The sequence below is a fragment of the Heterodontus francisci genome, chromosome 8, assembly GCF_036365525.1.
Source record: "Heterodontus francisci isolate sHetFra1 chromosome 8, sHetFra1.hap1, whole genome shotgun sequence".
NCBI lineage: Eukaryota > Metazoa > Chordata > Chondrichthyes > Heterodontiformes > Heterodontidae > Heterodontus > Heterodontus francisci.
The window spans coordinates 87,469,378-87,485,940 of record NC_090378.1 but is presented as its reverse complement, the minus strand read 5'-3'; the positions used below and the strand labels follow the sequence as shown (position 1 = coordinate 87,485,940).

The 16,563-nt window shown below is 38.7% G+C and overlaps 1 protein-coding gene across 4 annotated transcripts in view; it reads right to left on the bottom strand.

The window, feature by feature from the left end:
• Positions 1-16,563, bottom strand: part of LOC137373001 (uncharacterized) — a 236,496-nt gene that overhangs the window by 160,710 nt on the left and 59,223 nt on the right. For 2 of the 4 annotated variants that reach the window (XM_068037636.1, XM_068037637.1), the window contains one exon: positions 16,346-16,461. The exons of 1 other annotated variant lie outside the window; for it this stretch is intronic. In XM_068037636.1, the coding sequence (XP_067893737.1) occupies positions 16,346-16,420 (75 nt within the window). In that variant the 5' untranslated portion in view covers positions 16,421-16,461. Of the gene's footprint in view, positions 1-16,345; positions 16,466-16,563 lie in introns of all 4 variants that reach the window. One more of the 4 variants, XM_068037632.1, reaches the window with a different exon arrangement.

Sequence of the window (16,563 nt, the reverse complement as noted above, 5' to 3'; positions counted from 1 at the left end):
GCCCTGGCTATTTAAATGAGTAGCCGTGCTGAAGATTGCGGCATCTGATTGGTGTGCGGGCCGCCATTTTTTCAGCTTGTCGCTGAGATCAGCAGCGGGCCGTTAAAATCCAGCCCTTCTGATCTATATATTTCTTGCAATAAATGTGATATCATTTTTGGTCCACATTTTTCGAAATGGCACAGAATGTTATTCAACAAATTGTGATCAATTTTCTTGTGCTTTAAGTGAAATTATGATCACTTCATTTACATCTACGTGAGGCTCCAGGTCTCAGAAGACATGGACATCTGAGGGGCCATACTGTACTAAAGAAGAAAAGAGGAAAGGCTTCCATTTATATTGTGCCTTTCACGAACTTAGGACTCCCCAAAGTAAGAACCTTCAAGAAAAGAGAAGGAAAAGTAAGGTAGGCCATGTTTTATGGAATTTGTTTCAGTTAGTCATCATGCATTAAAGAAAAACAAAAGAATATGATTCCAGATTTTAAAAGGTTGTCCGATTGTATCTTAGATCTAATGGCCCAGTGTAAACTCAGCTGAATGTGCTATCAGACAGTTTGATGCTTTAAATATTTGTTTTAGCAGCCAGACCCTAAAACTATTCAAAATACCAGCAAAGCACATTTTCTTTATCAGTGTGCCTATTTAAAAATGTTACTGCAAGTTACCACAAACATTTCATTATCATCATCTGACATGTATGACAGTGCCAACTGGTATATGGATAGAATAAAGGATGCTGAAGAGTTTTTTTTTAAGACAATCCAAAGTTTATTTTCCGTAACATTTTTGTGATATAAAAATATATAGCTTAGTGAAAGAAAATTCAGTAAAATATATCATGCATTCTGCGAAGTTAGCTGGAATTCCTGGAGATATTGATGATGGTCATCCGATACTACAGGCAACATTACTAGAGAAGTGTGGAAAACAGAAGAGGCTGAGTTGGAAGCAAACCTGACACAGCACCTGAAATCAACACCAACAGTGAGAACCGGGGACTAAGTCCAGCACGAGCTGGGTGAAAAGCTAATGTGCATGGATCAGATCGAAAGGGATTGTGATCTGGTCCAACGAGGATCAACTGTTTAGATACTTCATCTAGTTCAATTCCTTGAACAAATCTTTGTTTGCCTTAGCTATTCAGCTACTTCTACAAAATTACCTAGAAAATAGCAGTCTCAATTTGTGATTGTTATTTCTCAATTTGTGACTGCTATTTCATAACAAATGGGAATGATTATCTTTTTGGAAAGGCCATTTTCACAATGACATAGATACACTTCCGGTTGTGTCCTTACCCCTCTTTTGTAATCACCACTTCCTAACTGAACTGAATATCTCAGTTGCACAGACCAAGACTTTCAGGAAGTTTGAACAGGATTTCAATGTTAAAGCTACAATGCACAGAAAATATCCTATTAATTCCAGACAGGGGTTTGATCATCACATGATTCACAGTAATTTATGAATAAATTACAGGTTGGTTTTGCTGTCTTATCCGTACATTACAGAACGTAAATTCTAGATAAGGCTAATATCTTTGTACAAACTCATCCTTCGATCACTGGCTATCACAGTTCTGCCTTGTCCAATGTCAATTCTGTTGGCGCCGTTGCTAAAATCTGGGCCACAGTTGCATTCATTGTTCAGCGAGCTTTACCACATTGTTAAACCCACCGACAGCAATGAATGTTGATTGTGACCTTTGCTGGGACTTGTTTTTCACATTCCCTGAAATTATCTATAATGATCGTGTTAGGTTCTGTCATAACAAATAGGTTTCAGACCAAGCTACATGGCCTGAACTAGCCCAAAGGCAGGTGGAGGAGGTTGGCTACAAGGTACAATCAACGGTCGATGGTTTCTCCAGTAGCATCAAACTCACCGACAGCGTTGAATGTTTCCTGAAACCACCAGTAAGTGAAATAGAATTTACAATAGGAAAAGTCCCAGATCTGAGACACTTTTAGCAAGGAAGTCTAATCCATTCTTAGTCTGCGGAGTGCAGTTCCTTTGCAGTTTTCTGATACAAAGATGTCTAATCAGTTAATATCTGTAAAAAAAGTGAGAATTCAGAACAAGGAGAATACACAGAACCTCTGATTTTTTTTTCTGCAGCTGAATAACCTGTTTTAGGAATTTTTAAAATCTGTTTTGGTGCAAAAAAAATCTCTCGCTATCTTTAAAGTGCTCACAATATACTTGTAAAGAGGCAATGATTGACTATGTTCACTGAAAGATAATTTTTGCCTCCCCCCCCCAAAAAAAATTCAACCATTAAGAATGGAAGATTTGGTCGAAAAGGTAATTAAGTATACAATGGTGACAGCAAGAAAAGCACCGTACCAAGAAATTCCTTTCCAAATGGCATGCTTTTTGAATAACAAACTGCATTGCCTGTGGATAAAAGTCTGGAATCTGCACAAAGGGAAGAGATGATTAATCGTATAAACATTGAAAGGATGTATTTAAAATGTACACACAAAGACAGAATCCACATAGAATATTTAACACACAACAGTTTTCATCAACTTGCATCACTGTGGTTAGATGGCATACAAGCTTACCACAGCACATGTGAATTATGCTGTTTTGCATGATTACAACCTGCTTATGGTAAAAGTAGGTTAGCGTGACCGATTCTGTTTCTGGATTTTATGTTACGACTTGGCATCTGTTTAAATAATTGTAAATTCCCTGCGCATGCAGCAAGTAAACAAAAGGAACATTGTCTTTTCAACGAAATACAGAAAAAACCTCTGACAGGTCTTAAGTGCAAAAATAAGTGGGAGAAAATCGCTCTACCTGTCTGCGGATTAGAATGAAGTCTATAGAGAATAGAATGGCTTCCAAGGTGGCAGCTGGCTGGCCAGTATGATGGCTTTCTGTAAAGTATCATTAGTGTTCAATGAAATGCCCTGTAAATACACTTCCATTGTACAGTGTAAAAGTGTGTGAGTGCATGTGTGTGTTTGTGTGTGAGTTTATGTTTGCATGCATGCAGTGCGTGTCTAGATCATTGTATAAGACTCATAAAAGGCAGTATATGAAAAGCACAAGTCAGTAGGTTGTTTACATCAATTTTAGTTATGAAGGATGATCTAAATTTTCCACTCGTCTAGTTTATGCTCAGTGTATAATTATAAAGGAATTGCTGGGCTGTAGCTTGCACGACAAGGTCTTAAAGGTTAGGGTGACCCAGACACAAGATATGTTATAACGGTTATTTTCAGGCTCACATCACCATCAGACTAAAACAAAGAGTGTTGAAAGCATCTCTGTGTGTCACGCAATGCTGCAAAGTCACAAATATTTGTTTGCTTGTTTCATTTTATTTTATTTAGAACTGCTGGAGGCAGGAAAATTATGGATTTAATTTGAAAAGAGAAACAAAAAAAAATTGAAGTAAGTTTTTTTTCTTCTTATACAATGCACAGCATTCCCTAAACAGTAATAGAACAGGGTTAAACTGGTAGGACTCTGGAGCTCTTTGAAACATGCTTTATATTTCACTCAGGAGATGATGTCATGGAATACAGAAAGCAGTGGGAAAGGAAAGCATTCAGTCCCCTATTTCCAGGATCCTTTCTGCAATCCAACACATCAGCACATTTTTTAGTTTAAAATTAGCTGTAAATAAAACATAGACATACTGCACAAGAGGATCCATAGAATATGAATTGTCATTTTATTAGTGATGCTCATCACAGTTTTGTCATTCATCTGTTATTAGGTCAGTTTACTTATGGTATCTCAATTTTTCCTTGTAGTTCTTCAAATACATGCCAAACTAGAACCCTGAAGATATATGCTCTGCCTAAATATTAGGCATTAATCCTTTTAAAAAGGAACTCTGCATGAACAGAAATATAGATGGAAAGAACTTCCGATTATTAAAGATACCCAGAAGCACTTCATATTTCCATGAATTACTGTTGATGCCTAACTACTGTTATTCTGTAGGCAGCATTTCCCTCATACAAATAATGATAAAGATTTCCAGTTATTCTGCTTTTAGTGGTGATATTTAGGGAGGAATGCTGGCCAAGATACTGAGAGAACTCCCTGCCACATGATTTTTCACATTCCTCTCCCTGCTCCCATTTGGGCGAGCGACACCTCTGACAAAGCAACACTCCTCCAGCACTGCATTGTAGTGTCTGTCCGGGTTTGTGCTCAAGGTCTCGGGAGAAGGACTTAAATCCCCAGTTTTCTGACTTAAACATGACGATGCTATCAACTGATCAAGTTGACATAATTAATATATTCCTAATTGCTTGCTGAAAAATAAGCAAAACTGACTCACAATACTTATCAACATGCTTTTGTATATGGCTTGCTTTCTTTAAGAGTGGTAAATTAATTTAGAATTAGATCTAGAAATTTGAAGACTTTGACGTTCTTAAAGGTGCTGTGTTGAACCACCAGTGGCAAGAACCTTTCTTGGATTACTGGTTCTACCTAGCGCACTCTTTTCAATAGTAACTTGTCTTTGACACCAGTCCAAAGGTAATATTCATGCTCAGAGGATAATAGAAGATGTCAGTGCTCAGCAGTTATGTCATCACAGTTGGATTTGTCGGCTTCCTTCCAGCCAACATAAGGGCTTTAAATTCATCAAGCACAGGGAATACTTTCTTCATAACTGTCAAGTTCAAACATAACTTTTAAGCAACTTAAATGTTGCTTTCCATGGCAGAGAGAAGCACAGAGCTGTTTCAGGCACCCCAAAGGTTTATGTCTGGCAAGGGTGCAGCTGCCAAGATAGTGATTTAAAGATACAGTTTCCCTTTCTTGTTTTTTTCTGGGAGATTCAGGTACAATGCATCAGTGGCTGACTTTCAAATCAATTAAAATATTTCCAAGATCCCTCAGATACCAAATGGCCCTTAAAAGATATGTTGAAAATAGTAACTAACCCTGTCAAAATTGAATTATTGCCCTTCCTAGCCAGAGTCACAATTAAAGATTTGATGTGGGGGAAGGGACAGAGCAATATTGAAGTTGTGGAAATTTTGTTGAAAGGCATTGTGAAGAACCAATTAGGATTGCATTCAGTTATCCGTAGGTGTTAGTGACATGATGCCTAATGTAGGCTCAAGCTCCAGAGCAGCCAAAGTCCTACGAAATTATGAGGAATATCTCGCACCAAATGCATAGAACAAATACTTTTAAACAGGGACTCGCCCCGTGAATGTCTGCTTCCCAGTCCCACTTGGCAGAAATGGACGTCCTGCTGGCCAGCCATGGGGCAACGTTGATCATGGCCACAAAGAAGTCCACTTTCTACAGCCATCCACACTGTGTGGTAGCAAATAAGGGTTGCTGTAGGAATTTGAGAAAGAAATGAAATCTGAGTGGGTCAACCTTACAGTAAAGTAAGGTATTGAAAGTAAAAAAAAACAGAAAATGCTTGAAACCTACAGCATTCCAGTCAGCAACTTTAGAGACCCTCATCCATTGTGAAGGAGAGTTTGCATCAGAAACATATTAGTCTCTTCCTCTCCTCAGGTACTAACTTGCTGGCATTTTCTGTTGGTGTTTTAGAATTCCTGCATCTGCAGCGTTTTGCTTTTAACATATTTGGAAATCCATATATGGATTACAACATGGATTCTGGGTAAGGTTGCCAACCCTCCAGGATTGTCCTGGAGTTTCTAGGAACTTCAGATTAATCTGGACACTGCTGCAAGCAACCTAGGAAAAAAATGGCTGGGGTGGGGGGACGGCACATTACAAAGATGGATTTTTCTTTTTTTAAAACATTTTCCATTATCAGTTATAGAAAATATTGGAGCTGGCAGGTGGGGGGAGGGGTAGTGAAGATTCTTTGACTGGATTGGGTTGTTAGAGGTCATGTGATGAAACCTCCAAGATTGTGGCCAACCAGAATCAGCCAATCTAATGCTGGGTTAGCTAAGGGTATGATCTGGTATTATGGCAATATCAGGTTAACTGTGGGCCATCATAAAGGTAATATTATTGAATAAAGACAGTTTGCTTCTAGGCAAAAGACAGGATTGAAAATTGCAGTATCTTGTTAATCAAAATACTCTTCCAAACTATTTTCTCAATCAAAAAGAAACCTTTTGCAGGACATCTCAATGAATGATGATCTTCTTGTGGCCCTCAAGTATTAGGAGAAGATTTCAGATCAAGCCTGGGAGGAAGGTAAACATTGTACATTTGAACAGCTAATGATTTGGGTTTTTTTGGATTGGTGGAATTAATTGCAACAAAGCCGATGATTCACTCCCACAGCTCATTGCTGAGACGCCCACTAACCTCTATCTCTTGTGAGTGCCGACAACTGTGGCTTCTGTGGCAGGTCAAGTTTCAATCCTTGTTTGAATCAGCTCAACTGACCTTCAGACACTTGCTTGGAGGCCAGATAATTGGAAAACCCGCACCGCATCAAAGCCCCAGAAAACATGCTGCGTCATACTAATTACTAATAATTATGCATTTTCTTAAGAGGTATGAAATGAATCTTGAAGCCAATGGATGGAAGAAGTGGGTATAAGTTTGGCTTTCAGTGAGTGTATTCGGAAGTTGCATTTTGATCTATTACGCAGATTTGTAGTAATGCTTGAATATACAAGGGTTGAGTTAAAAGTTCAAAAAGCAAACAAATCAACCATAGTCTCTGCATAATTAACAATGTGAATTAATTGGAGTGATTAACTGGAATGTTATGTTATAAAATGGGAAATACTAATATGTCTTTAAATGTTTTGGTGTGATTCAGACCCATTTTTCAGTAAGTAGGCCTCATTTTTTGGATCAAAGATGGTACAAAAACACACATCAGATTTATACTCCAACCAGACACTTTAAGTTAATATTTGTGCCCTGTTTACAATCGAATTAGGGATTGGGACCTTTTCTCTAGAAAGCGAATGGCCCAAATGTTAAGTATTCAATTTTGTATTCTAATTGTAAAGTTAGTTAGATACAAAACAATTGGATTATTATATTACAGAAACACCAAAGCAAATTTAAAATAATTTTTCCGACAAAAATAACAAAACAAAAATAATCGCTCTTGAAATGCAAGTACTTAATGTTTCTTATTTCATTGAATCATAAACCGAAAAGATGACTCAAAAGGATTGTCAGTCCTTTTCTTCCAATTAGTTGTGCATTTTCATGATTAGATTTTGTAAGTGGGTCATTTGTAAATTAAAGATTTGCCCAGGCAAAGTCCTGCACTCTACCCCTCCCACCCTGCCACCCTTGTTTCAAATCTGACATTAAACTAAAGTGACAGAAGTGAATCTGGGATCAGGTTGTGTTTGCCACTGATATCCACAGGGGTCTTGAACTGCTAACGGCATCTGTCATGGGAATGGCCAGCCAAATTGAAGTAACTGTCTTAACCAGTCTGTCTAGAGGACAAGTGTATGAAATAGAGCATCTCCTCTTGGGTCATGAGGCATGGCACAGCTCAGATATTCTGACCCAAATTTTCTGCTCTGATGAGATTTATTCATGGGGGGGAAAAAAATCATCTTTATTTATATCTCTGATTGCATCTGTGTACCTGCATGGATCAAAAACATGATCTCTTTCATTCTTTAATTATTAAGAGCTTGGGTCATCTCTTTCCTTAATCCTCTGGTCACAACCACAGCTGCAGTAACTACAACAGGATTAATGTTGTTTCTCCCCCTTCCAGATCAACTGGCTAAATGATTCTTTGATAAAAATATTTCTTACATTTCCCTCTTTTATGCTGGGAGGACAAGATAGATTTGATCACAGATCTCCCAGCAGGAATGTTCTGGAAGCAAAGTGAGGAGTGATGTGCTGCTGTGAGAAACAGGTGATTTTGCCAATAGTTTTCCTCCTTGCCACTCCTTACTGTGGTCTGGCTAATAAAGTGAGCAGCAAAACCCACCAAGTGAAACAAAAAGAATTCAAATATCATTCAGTCAGTGAATCCAACACTCAGAACTTGCTGATTAGGAGTCAATTCTCTCCTACAGAGCTGCTGGCCCAGTCTAATGTTAAATGTTTTTAATTTTGAAAGTGCCAAATTTAATTCTTTTTATAAAAAAGAAGTTCATTCTATGCCACGTTCCTTTGGGAGCATCGTGACTGACATTTTTCCATGAGAACACCCCACATTAAAGAAGCTTGAAGCTGCATTAACAAGACACATTCCACCCACACTCAAGAAAGCCAGGTTTGTGCTTCTTAATGTGGTCGTGCTATTTTAGGATTATGCAGTCCAGCAGCCAGGAGGGTCCTTTGAGTTAATATGTTCCATATTGCAATTTGATTATTTTTAAATGCTCTTCTCAGATTCAAGCAACTTTGCTTCACTCTAGCATTGTGAATGCTGTGATTGAGGTGGGAACATTTTGCTACTACAAGGGAAAATATCCAATGTTCCCAGGCTGTTGCGTACTTACTGTAACAGTTCACAGCCAAAAGGACATGTGCTAATCATTTGCCAACAATGTGAACTCAGTTATCCCCTTTAGACAGTCATCTCAGGTCACATTTTTAAAAATTTCCTTTCATTTCTGATAATTGAATTAAGATCTGTTTTCTGGTCAATATAGACTTAAATCAATACATAAGGAATTCTGATTGGATTCTGACCTTGACGTAACTAAAATCTTCACTAGACGTACATTGATTTGCCACAAACTCTCGTTTAGCTTGCCTTTCATTTGGGAATAGGATTTTTTATGTCTGTATTTCTAGAAAGTCTCTTGTGGAATGAATATTAACTACACAATAATTTCTGTGAATATTGTGAAAGTCGACAATCCTATCACATCAAGCCCTTAACTGAAACCTGTTAATTTGTCATTTGCTGTGTGCCTTGATGCACTTAATTCCCCCCCAATTTTCTTCCCCCCGCCAGAGGCTTTGGCCCAGGTATTGGTTCCATGTGTTCTTTTCTTTCTGCGTCAGCTTAGTTAGAGAGTGTTGAGCTATTGGACCATGGCAGGCATTTGCAGTCCAGCCTGATCCTATCCAAGCCAGAAGTCTAGAAGGAGGCAGAGGCCAATCATAGATGTCCTGTTGCCATCCCAGCCAAGATCAGCCAATTCAGCTCAGAAAGTCATGGGTTCAATTCCCAATGCTGAGAGATCCATTTTCTTTTCCTCTGTTTTGTTTTCAATCCACTACATGAGCTGTATATAACTAGTTGGGAGAAGGGGCTGATTTGTTCCCTACTTGGTTAAATATTAAATGAAAAGCATTCAGTAGATAGTACAAACTGCTTCAAAGAGAAATGAAACCCGTATGGAACTGCACCTACCAATGTTCCAACCTATGGAAGAGAACACCATATATATTTATGTTTGTATTTAAATGTGACCAATTCCAATAAAGCAACTTTCCATGAATGTTAAAGTGAAAATTGATTTTTTTTCCTTCTCCTCCTTCGTACTCCATAACTAGTTATTTTCTCCCTATTCCTTAACTAGTAATTTTCTTCCTAAACTAGTTAGGTGAACATTCATTCCCCTGCTTAGGCACCTCATTCGACCACAGTCACCGCCCAAAGGGCTACACACCCATCTCCTACAGAACATATCGCATTACTTTAGTCACTTCAACAATCTTATCATGTTTCAGCAAGTTCATAACAGAATACTCTTTAGATGTTGGAAAAGCTTTCATTTGAAATTTAAAAATGTGAAAAAGATACCAATAAAAAATGTTTAGTAATTGCAAGTCAGATTCACCAGTTAAATAGCCAGTGAGTTAACACTTACATAGAGGTCACCCACCTCACTGAGCTCACCCTGAGCTGCTAAACAGAAAAAAGTAACTAACTTCAATCAACTGAGTGGTGTACAGGATCTATTAAAAGTTGCAGCAATATATTTTAAGGAAAACTGAACAAACCTCCATTACATGCTTGTCCTTTGTCGCTGATCCTGCTGTGATGGCATTAAACACTTTAGTGTGAAAACAGGAGGTTTCGCTGAGATACTGTGCTATAAAGTAAGCACACTAGCGACGTTAAATGGGCTTCAGATATGCTTGAATTATGGTACAGTGGAGTAGAAAGCTTTTATATACCAGCTGTGTAGGTGAATCATAAAGGCTGGTTTAAGATGAGTTGGTTTCCATGTGGGGAATTAGTGGGCTGAGTAACAACGCAAACAAAAAAAGAAGTTTTTGATATTCGCAGCAAGAGTAATATTTCTCTGCCCTTTAAAAAAACTTGAATTTTTTTTGCGTTCTTTTTAGTACTTTAGGAATTTGCCTTAAAAGTTAAAACACTACCTGACAGGGTGGTGGAAGCAGATGCTATGGTAACTATCATAAGTAAATTGGATAAATATTTGAAAAGGAAAAAAAAATGCAGGGCTATAGCGAAAGAGCAGGCAGTAGGACTAATTGGATTTTTTCTTTCAAAGGACCAAGGCAGGGAAGATAGCCTGAATGGCCTCTTTCTGTGCTGTAAGATTCTGTCATTCTATAAGTGTCCTAGTTTCTGGGAAAGTACTGGTGTGTTAAATACTGAATTTGGAAAAAAATAGTGACTAGGTTATATTATCGAGTGATGGCACTTTTTGATAATTTTGTGGCTACTTTGCATGCAGAAGCAACAAAGTAATTTTGAAAACCTAAAAACCAGCAGAGAATTGAAACTACTCTGACTTGGAGGATTTTATTTTGGTTCTGAATTATTGGTAAAGGTGAAGTAACATTAAGGCTTGCAGGTCAGCAAGCTTCATGTTTATAGCAGGGAAATGGTAACTGAATGTCACAAACATATTTACTACATATAGCGTAATTCTAGCCTAGGACTCAACTTTACAATGATACACCAGTTCTGTGAGGTTCCTCTACACTCAAAGCTATACACAATGGTGATGATGCTTGGGGAGGGGGGAATCACAGTGTCACAGGGGATGATTTAAGCACGAGACTGCACAGCCTCATGGTTGTACAATGGATTAATATGGTTTAATACTTGATTCCAAACGTTTCCTACAAGATGACCGTATTGTTTCTCTGCTCTAAAAAATGAACCAAATGAATGTATTAAAGGGCAGAATGACAGCTTCAAGAAACTGCCATCTTCCATCTGCCATCCGTGTCACCTCCATTTCAATATAAGAACATATTGGAAATGAGACCACTGACACTTCAGTCAAAATAATCATACATAAAGACATTTTCACCAGGCACAGTGGTTAGCACCGCAGCCTCACAGCTCCAGCGACCCTGGTTCAATTCTGGGTACTGCCTGTGTGGAGTTTGCAAGTTCTCCCTGTGTCTGCATGGGTTTCCTCCGGGTGCTCCAGTTTCCTCCCACAGCCAAAAGACTTGCAGGTTGATAGGTAAATTGGCCATTATAAATTGCCCCTAGTATAGGTAGGTGGTAGGGGAATATAGGGACAGCTGAGGATGTGGTAGGAATATGGGATTAGTGTAGGATTAGTATAAATGGGTGGTTAATGGTCCGCACAGACTCGGTGGGCCGAAGGGCCTGTTTCAGTGCTGTATCTCTAAATCAAAATCAAAAAATTGCTGCACTAAAAGTGGCACATTTTTACTGAAATAGTAACATTGATCAAAAATAGCAGCATTGATCAAAAGACTGTAACTTAACTAACCTTAAAATGACTTGTTCAACTCTAAAAGATGTGGAGAAAATATACATCAATATTCTTTAAGTGGTAGAAATTGCCCACTTGACTCAGATACTCAGGGAATGACATGGAAACACTTTAGTGGAATAAAATGAGGTGTACTGAACAATTTTGCAAAGAAACATGACTTCAAAGCACAAAGAATTAGTTTCTGACTGAACAGTAATTTCTGAAGTGGATTTACTGCCCATCATTAATTGCACCCTGGGTTTTCTCGCTCTCCAGCAGTCTGCTTCCTTTGATCTGAGAGATTAGACTAATTGCTACTGTAAGATGTTGTAGAGCATGCTCAACGCCTGAACATGGAAATCTGTATTGAAATTAAACCTGTCAAGCTGCATGATGAAACTGGAACAAACTCAAGCTGAAGAGTGAGGTAGCAGTTGGACCTTCTAATTGAGCACCATTGAAATGCTAAATGATACAAGTATCTGACTTTGTGTGAATCACAGTGTTTTCATTGGATTATAAAATTTACTATCTAAGGAATCAAAGGAGGACTGTTGAGGAGAGTAAATCTAAATCATGAGACTGGTACTTCATCCTGCTGATGATGATTCCTTTGAGTTTATTTGTTCATCTTTCACAAGTGCTTTTCATGTTATTCACTGAGTTTGTTTCAACTGACAAGGCAGTTGCACCTCATGGATCATTTCTCACAGTAATATTCAAAGAATAAGAGAGAAGCTGCATTCTGTGTAATGAAATTATAAACACATTCATTGGAAAGGTTTTTTGGCTTGTTAATACAAATTAAATCTTCCCAGTTGTTTTTAAAAATTCTCGCCATAGCTTTTCTCCTAACCTTTACAAAGGAGACTATTATAGTTAATGCCATCTTATGTGGCTGCATGATGTGATTTGGTCCCTAAGGGTGTCATAAGAAAGTCCCAGGATATAATTTTACTTGGGGAAGATGGGGTGTGAGCAGGGGTGAGGAGGAGGAGAAGGATGGATCAAAGACTTGATGGCTATCTTCTGCATTGTAAAACAAGAGCACCGACACCATCACCTCTTACACTAGGTGCACATTGGCCTCGTGATCCTTTGTGTGACACCAGGGGAAAAAAGAGGTTTCTCTGATAACAATAAGTTCCCCTGCAGCCTTCAAGATGAGAGCAGGCCTTAAAATAGCAGTAGAAAAGTCTGTAATTGCATTTGTTGCCACAGAATTTTGTATGAAGGTTTGTAACATCATTCTGACTGCACATCATGCAGCTTGAAGTAAAAGTTACAAATATTTGTATATGTATGTGTATCTAAAATGTTAACTGCAGCAAGGTACCAAAATGAGAGATGTTTCTACATTAGCATCATATGGCATGACGTGTTTTCAAGCCTGACTTATTTACAATGCAGTGCTTCTCCTCGTTTCCCCCGACACTGTGTCTAAATCTCAGCCTCCGAATGACACTGCATCCTCCATTCTGACTACTCTTATGATCCTGAAGTGGAAGCACAAAACTCCTGCTAACTGTACTGAGTCAGAGGGTGGTTTGAAGATGGACATGCTCAATGTGGGGGCCTGGTTTAAAGCTGCCCAAACTTTGTTTCAGCCAGGGCCCTGAACAACCATTGGCAAGAGAATTCTATCATTCTGGCTGTCAGTCTGGATTAGATTCCAGAAAATGAGCAGTACTGGTAAACCTCACATCACACTGCTGAAATATTATTGCATAAAGAATGTCCACAGCAATAACAATATTTTAACTCCATATTAACATAAGACCAACACTATGAAGTAAAAATGGCAATGATTATAATTTCACTTCCCTGGAAAATTGATACTCAAGTACATGTCTGCTCTGTATTAAGGGTGTTATTCTAATTGCAAATTGCTCACTACTCTGATAGTATTTTCTATAATGGTTTGTACACCCATTATTTTCTTGCTCTTGACCCTTCAGGCGGAAAGGCCTCTTTAAGCGACCAAGGAACAAAAGGAAGCTGAAAGAGTTTAGGCTTCTTAGAGAAGCAAATCAAAAGTGAACTAAAAACTGGAACTGATTTGGAACAAACCAACCTAATCCATCTAACTTTCTCCTCAATGCATTAGCTGCTGTGTCAGTTTCTACAAATGGCACACGAAGCCTGTGCTGACCTTAGCATTTTATAATGATGCACATAATACTGGAGAATGAATAGAAATAGAACTTAAACATAATGGAGAGCAGATCAACAATAACAATACCACTTTTAATGTAAAAAAGTGTCCCAAGCACCTCATAGAGACATAGTCCAAAAATAGAAAAATAGAGAAAGGAATAGTAGGATATGCTGATACGGTGAGATAAAGCAAGATAGGAGGAGGCTTGTGTGGAGCATAAACATCAGTAGTTGGACTGATTGGCCTGTTTCTGTGCTTTAAATTCTATGTAACACTCAAATAGAGAAATTGGATTGTCAAATGGGAAAGTTAGTTCATAAAAGAGAAAACTTGCTGTGACCGCTGCATGGCGAAATGAAAATTTGAAACGTTTTATAATACTTTGTGAAATAATGTAAGCAGTTTTCCACACTACAATCTAAAAGCTACTTTGAAGGTATCAGGAGTAGAGCTCTAGTCATTGTATAATATCAAAGACTGCATTGTTTCCCCCCTTCCTTCCTCAGCCTGCAAAAAATACAAGAACCAGAAGCCATAAGCAATGCTAGCTGATTGCTATCTATGGTACTGTAATCTAAGTGAAGCCATCTGGACAGATTCAAGCTTTCCATCAGGCTTGAGATTGTCAGTCTTAGATCCTCCCCTGTGTTCCTCTGGTTGGGAGGTTGGGGTGGACCAGCCCACAGCAGTCAGGTGGACGCAATCGGAGCTGCTCCTTGGTCTACCCACTGGGAAATGCATTTGATGCCTGATTAGATTCTTCCGCCACCAGTTTCCCCTTCCTCCTCCAAATGACCCAGGCTGTGATGTTCATCCCCTAGTAGAAGCCCAGGAGCTAAATTTAATGTCTTTTGTATTATGTTTAAAACATCCATCTGCCTGCACAAGTGTATTTTTGTCACTGGTTCTATTTCTCCCATTTTATTTAATCAATAGTGCTATTACAGAAGGGTCAGTATGGTATCTGCATAATGTTTCCTTATTTCCAGCCCACATGGGTTTCCAAATGGTTTGTCCATCCATTATTTTCTTGCTCTTCTCCCTTAAGGTGAAAAGGCCTCTTTCGGCTCCAGTGTATCAAATGAGTCTCGTTCAAGCCCAATAATCTGTTAATGCTCTGGCATGAATGCACAGCAGAAACAAATTAAAATTACCTATTTAGTATTTACTGGGTGGCAGGAGAAGTGTTGGTTCAGTGCTTCATTCTATAATGTGTACATTATATGTGTATGTTCCAACTATAATGATAACTGCACTACCAGCTAAAGGTCTGCAACTGCAAATTCAATTCACATACATAGACCCAAAGTGGCAGGATAAGCCCCTTCAAAGCTCTTGGTTATGTGTCCTTATTCTTTGGATCACTTCTGCTCCAGCTTTTTTGGCTGTTGCACAGGGTGATGCATCAGTAGGCACTTTCTCAGATTTAGAATACAAAAGATGATGATTTATGATGCAAGTTGATGCTGCTTTCCCTTTGGACCCACCTTTGTTCTAATGGCCAGTTCTGCTGTCAGGTTGATGTACCATGGCTTTTCAAAGTGTGCGGTTACATTACATAGAATTATTTAGCAATTACAGCCCCGAAACAGGCCATTCAGCAACATGGTCTGTGCCGGTGTTTATGCTCCACACAAGCTTCCTCTCACCCTATTATATCTAACCCTATCAGCACGTACTTTGATTTCTTTCTCCCTCATGCACTTAGCTAGCTTCCCCTTAAATACATCTATGCTACTCCCCTCAACTACTCCAATGTGGTAGTAAGTTCCACAATCTTATCACTCCGGGTACAAAAGTTTCTCTTGAATAACTTATTGGACTCATTAATGATTATCATATTTACAGCCCCTAGATTTGGATGACCCTTGTTACCTTTTCTTTTTGATATGGGGCACGACTTATGGCATGTACCTCCTTGTGACCTATGGAATGCTTGGTCCCCAAGGGACATGTGATAATTGAGGCAGGATGTATTTTCCTGCAGTAGTCATCTAAATAGAAGCAAATAACTGGCCGCATATTTATGAAGCTTAATGTAGAAGGAACATGTAGAAAGAAAGTCTTGCATTTATATTATGCCTTTCACAATCTCAGGACATTCTTAAGTGGTTTACAGGCAATGATGTATGTTTGAATTGTAGTCACTGTCGTAATGCAGGAAATGTTGCAGTCATATTGCATTTAGCAATGTCCCACAAACAGCAATGTGATAATGACTAGATTATCTTCTTTTTCAGTGATGTTGATTGAGGGATAAATATTGGCCAGGATACCGGAGATAACTCCCCTGCTCTTCTTTAAAATAGTGCCATGGGATCTTTTATATCCACTGTGAGTGCAGATTTAAAGTCTCATCTGAAAGACAGTGGTTATGCACTAAGTACTAAGGCGTGATTTGAAGCACAGAGATGCATTGAACGATGTAGGTTCGTAATTTAATGCTGGATGCAGCACTGATTCCAGGTGAAGGGGTGTTTTATGCATGGCGTGTTGTAAGCACAGTTACTTTATGCTAATCCTGTGATTCAGATTGACTTTGAAATAGGCAAATGCGTGCAAATGAGGTTTTGTCTATGAACAACTCACCACTGACTCACATTTTCTCTTGTAGGACACTTCCTATCGGCCCAAGTACATTGGATGAACATTTCCATTGTCTGTAGGAGGATCATTACAGATTCGGTTGTGTAACCAGCTGGCTGCTTGCCTCGGCCTTTCTTAAAAAATACATTTAATTTCAGGCTATTAGAGGCAGGGTGTCATGTCTATGCACTTAAACAATACACACAGTGCAGCAAAGAAATGTCTAAGCTGA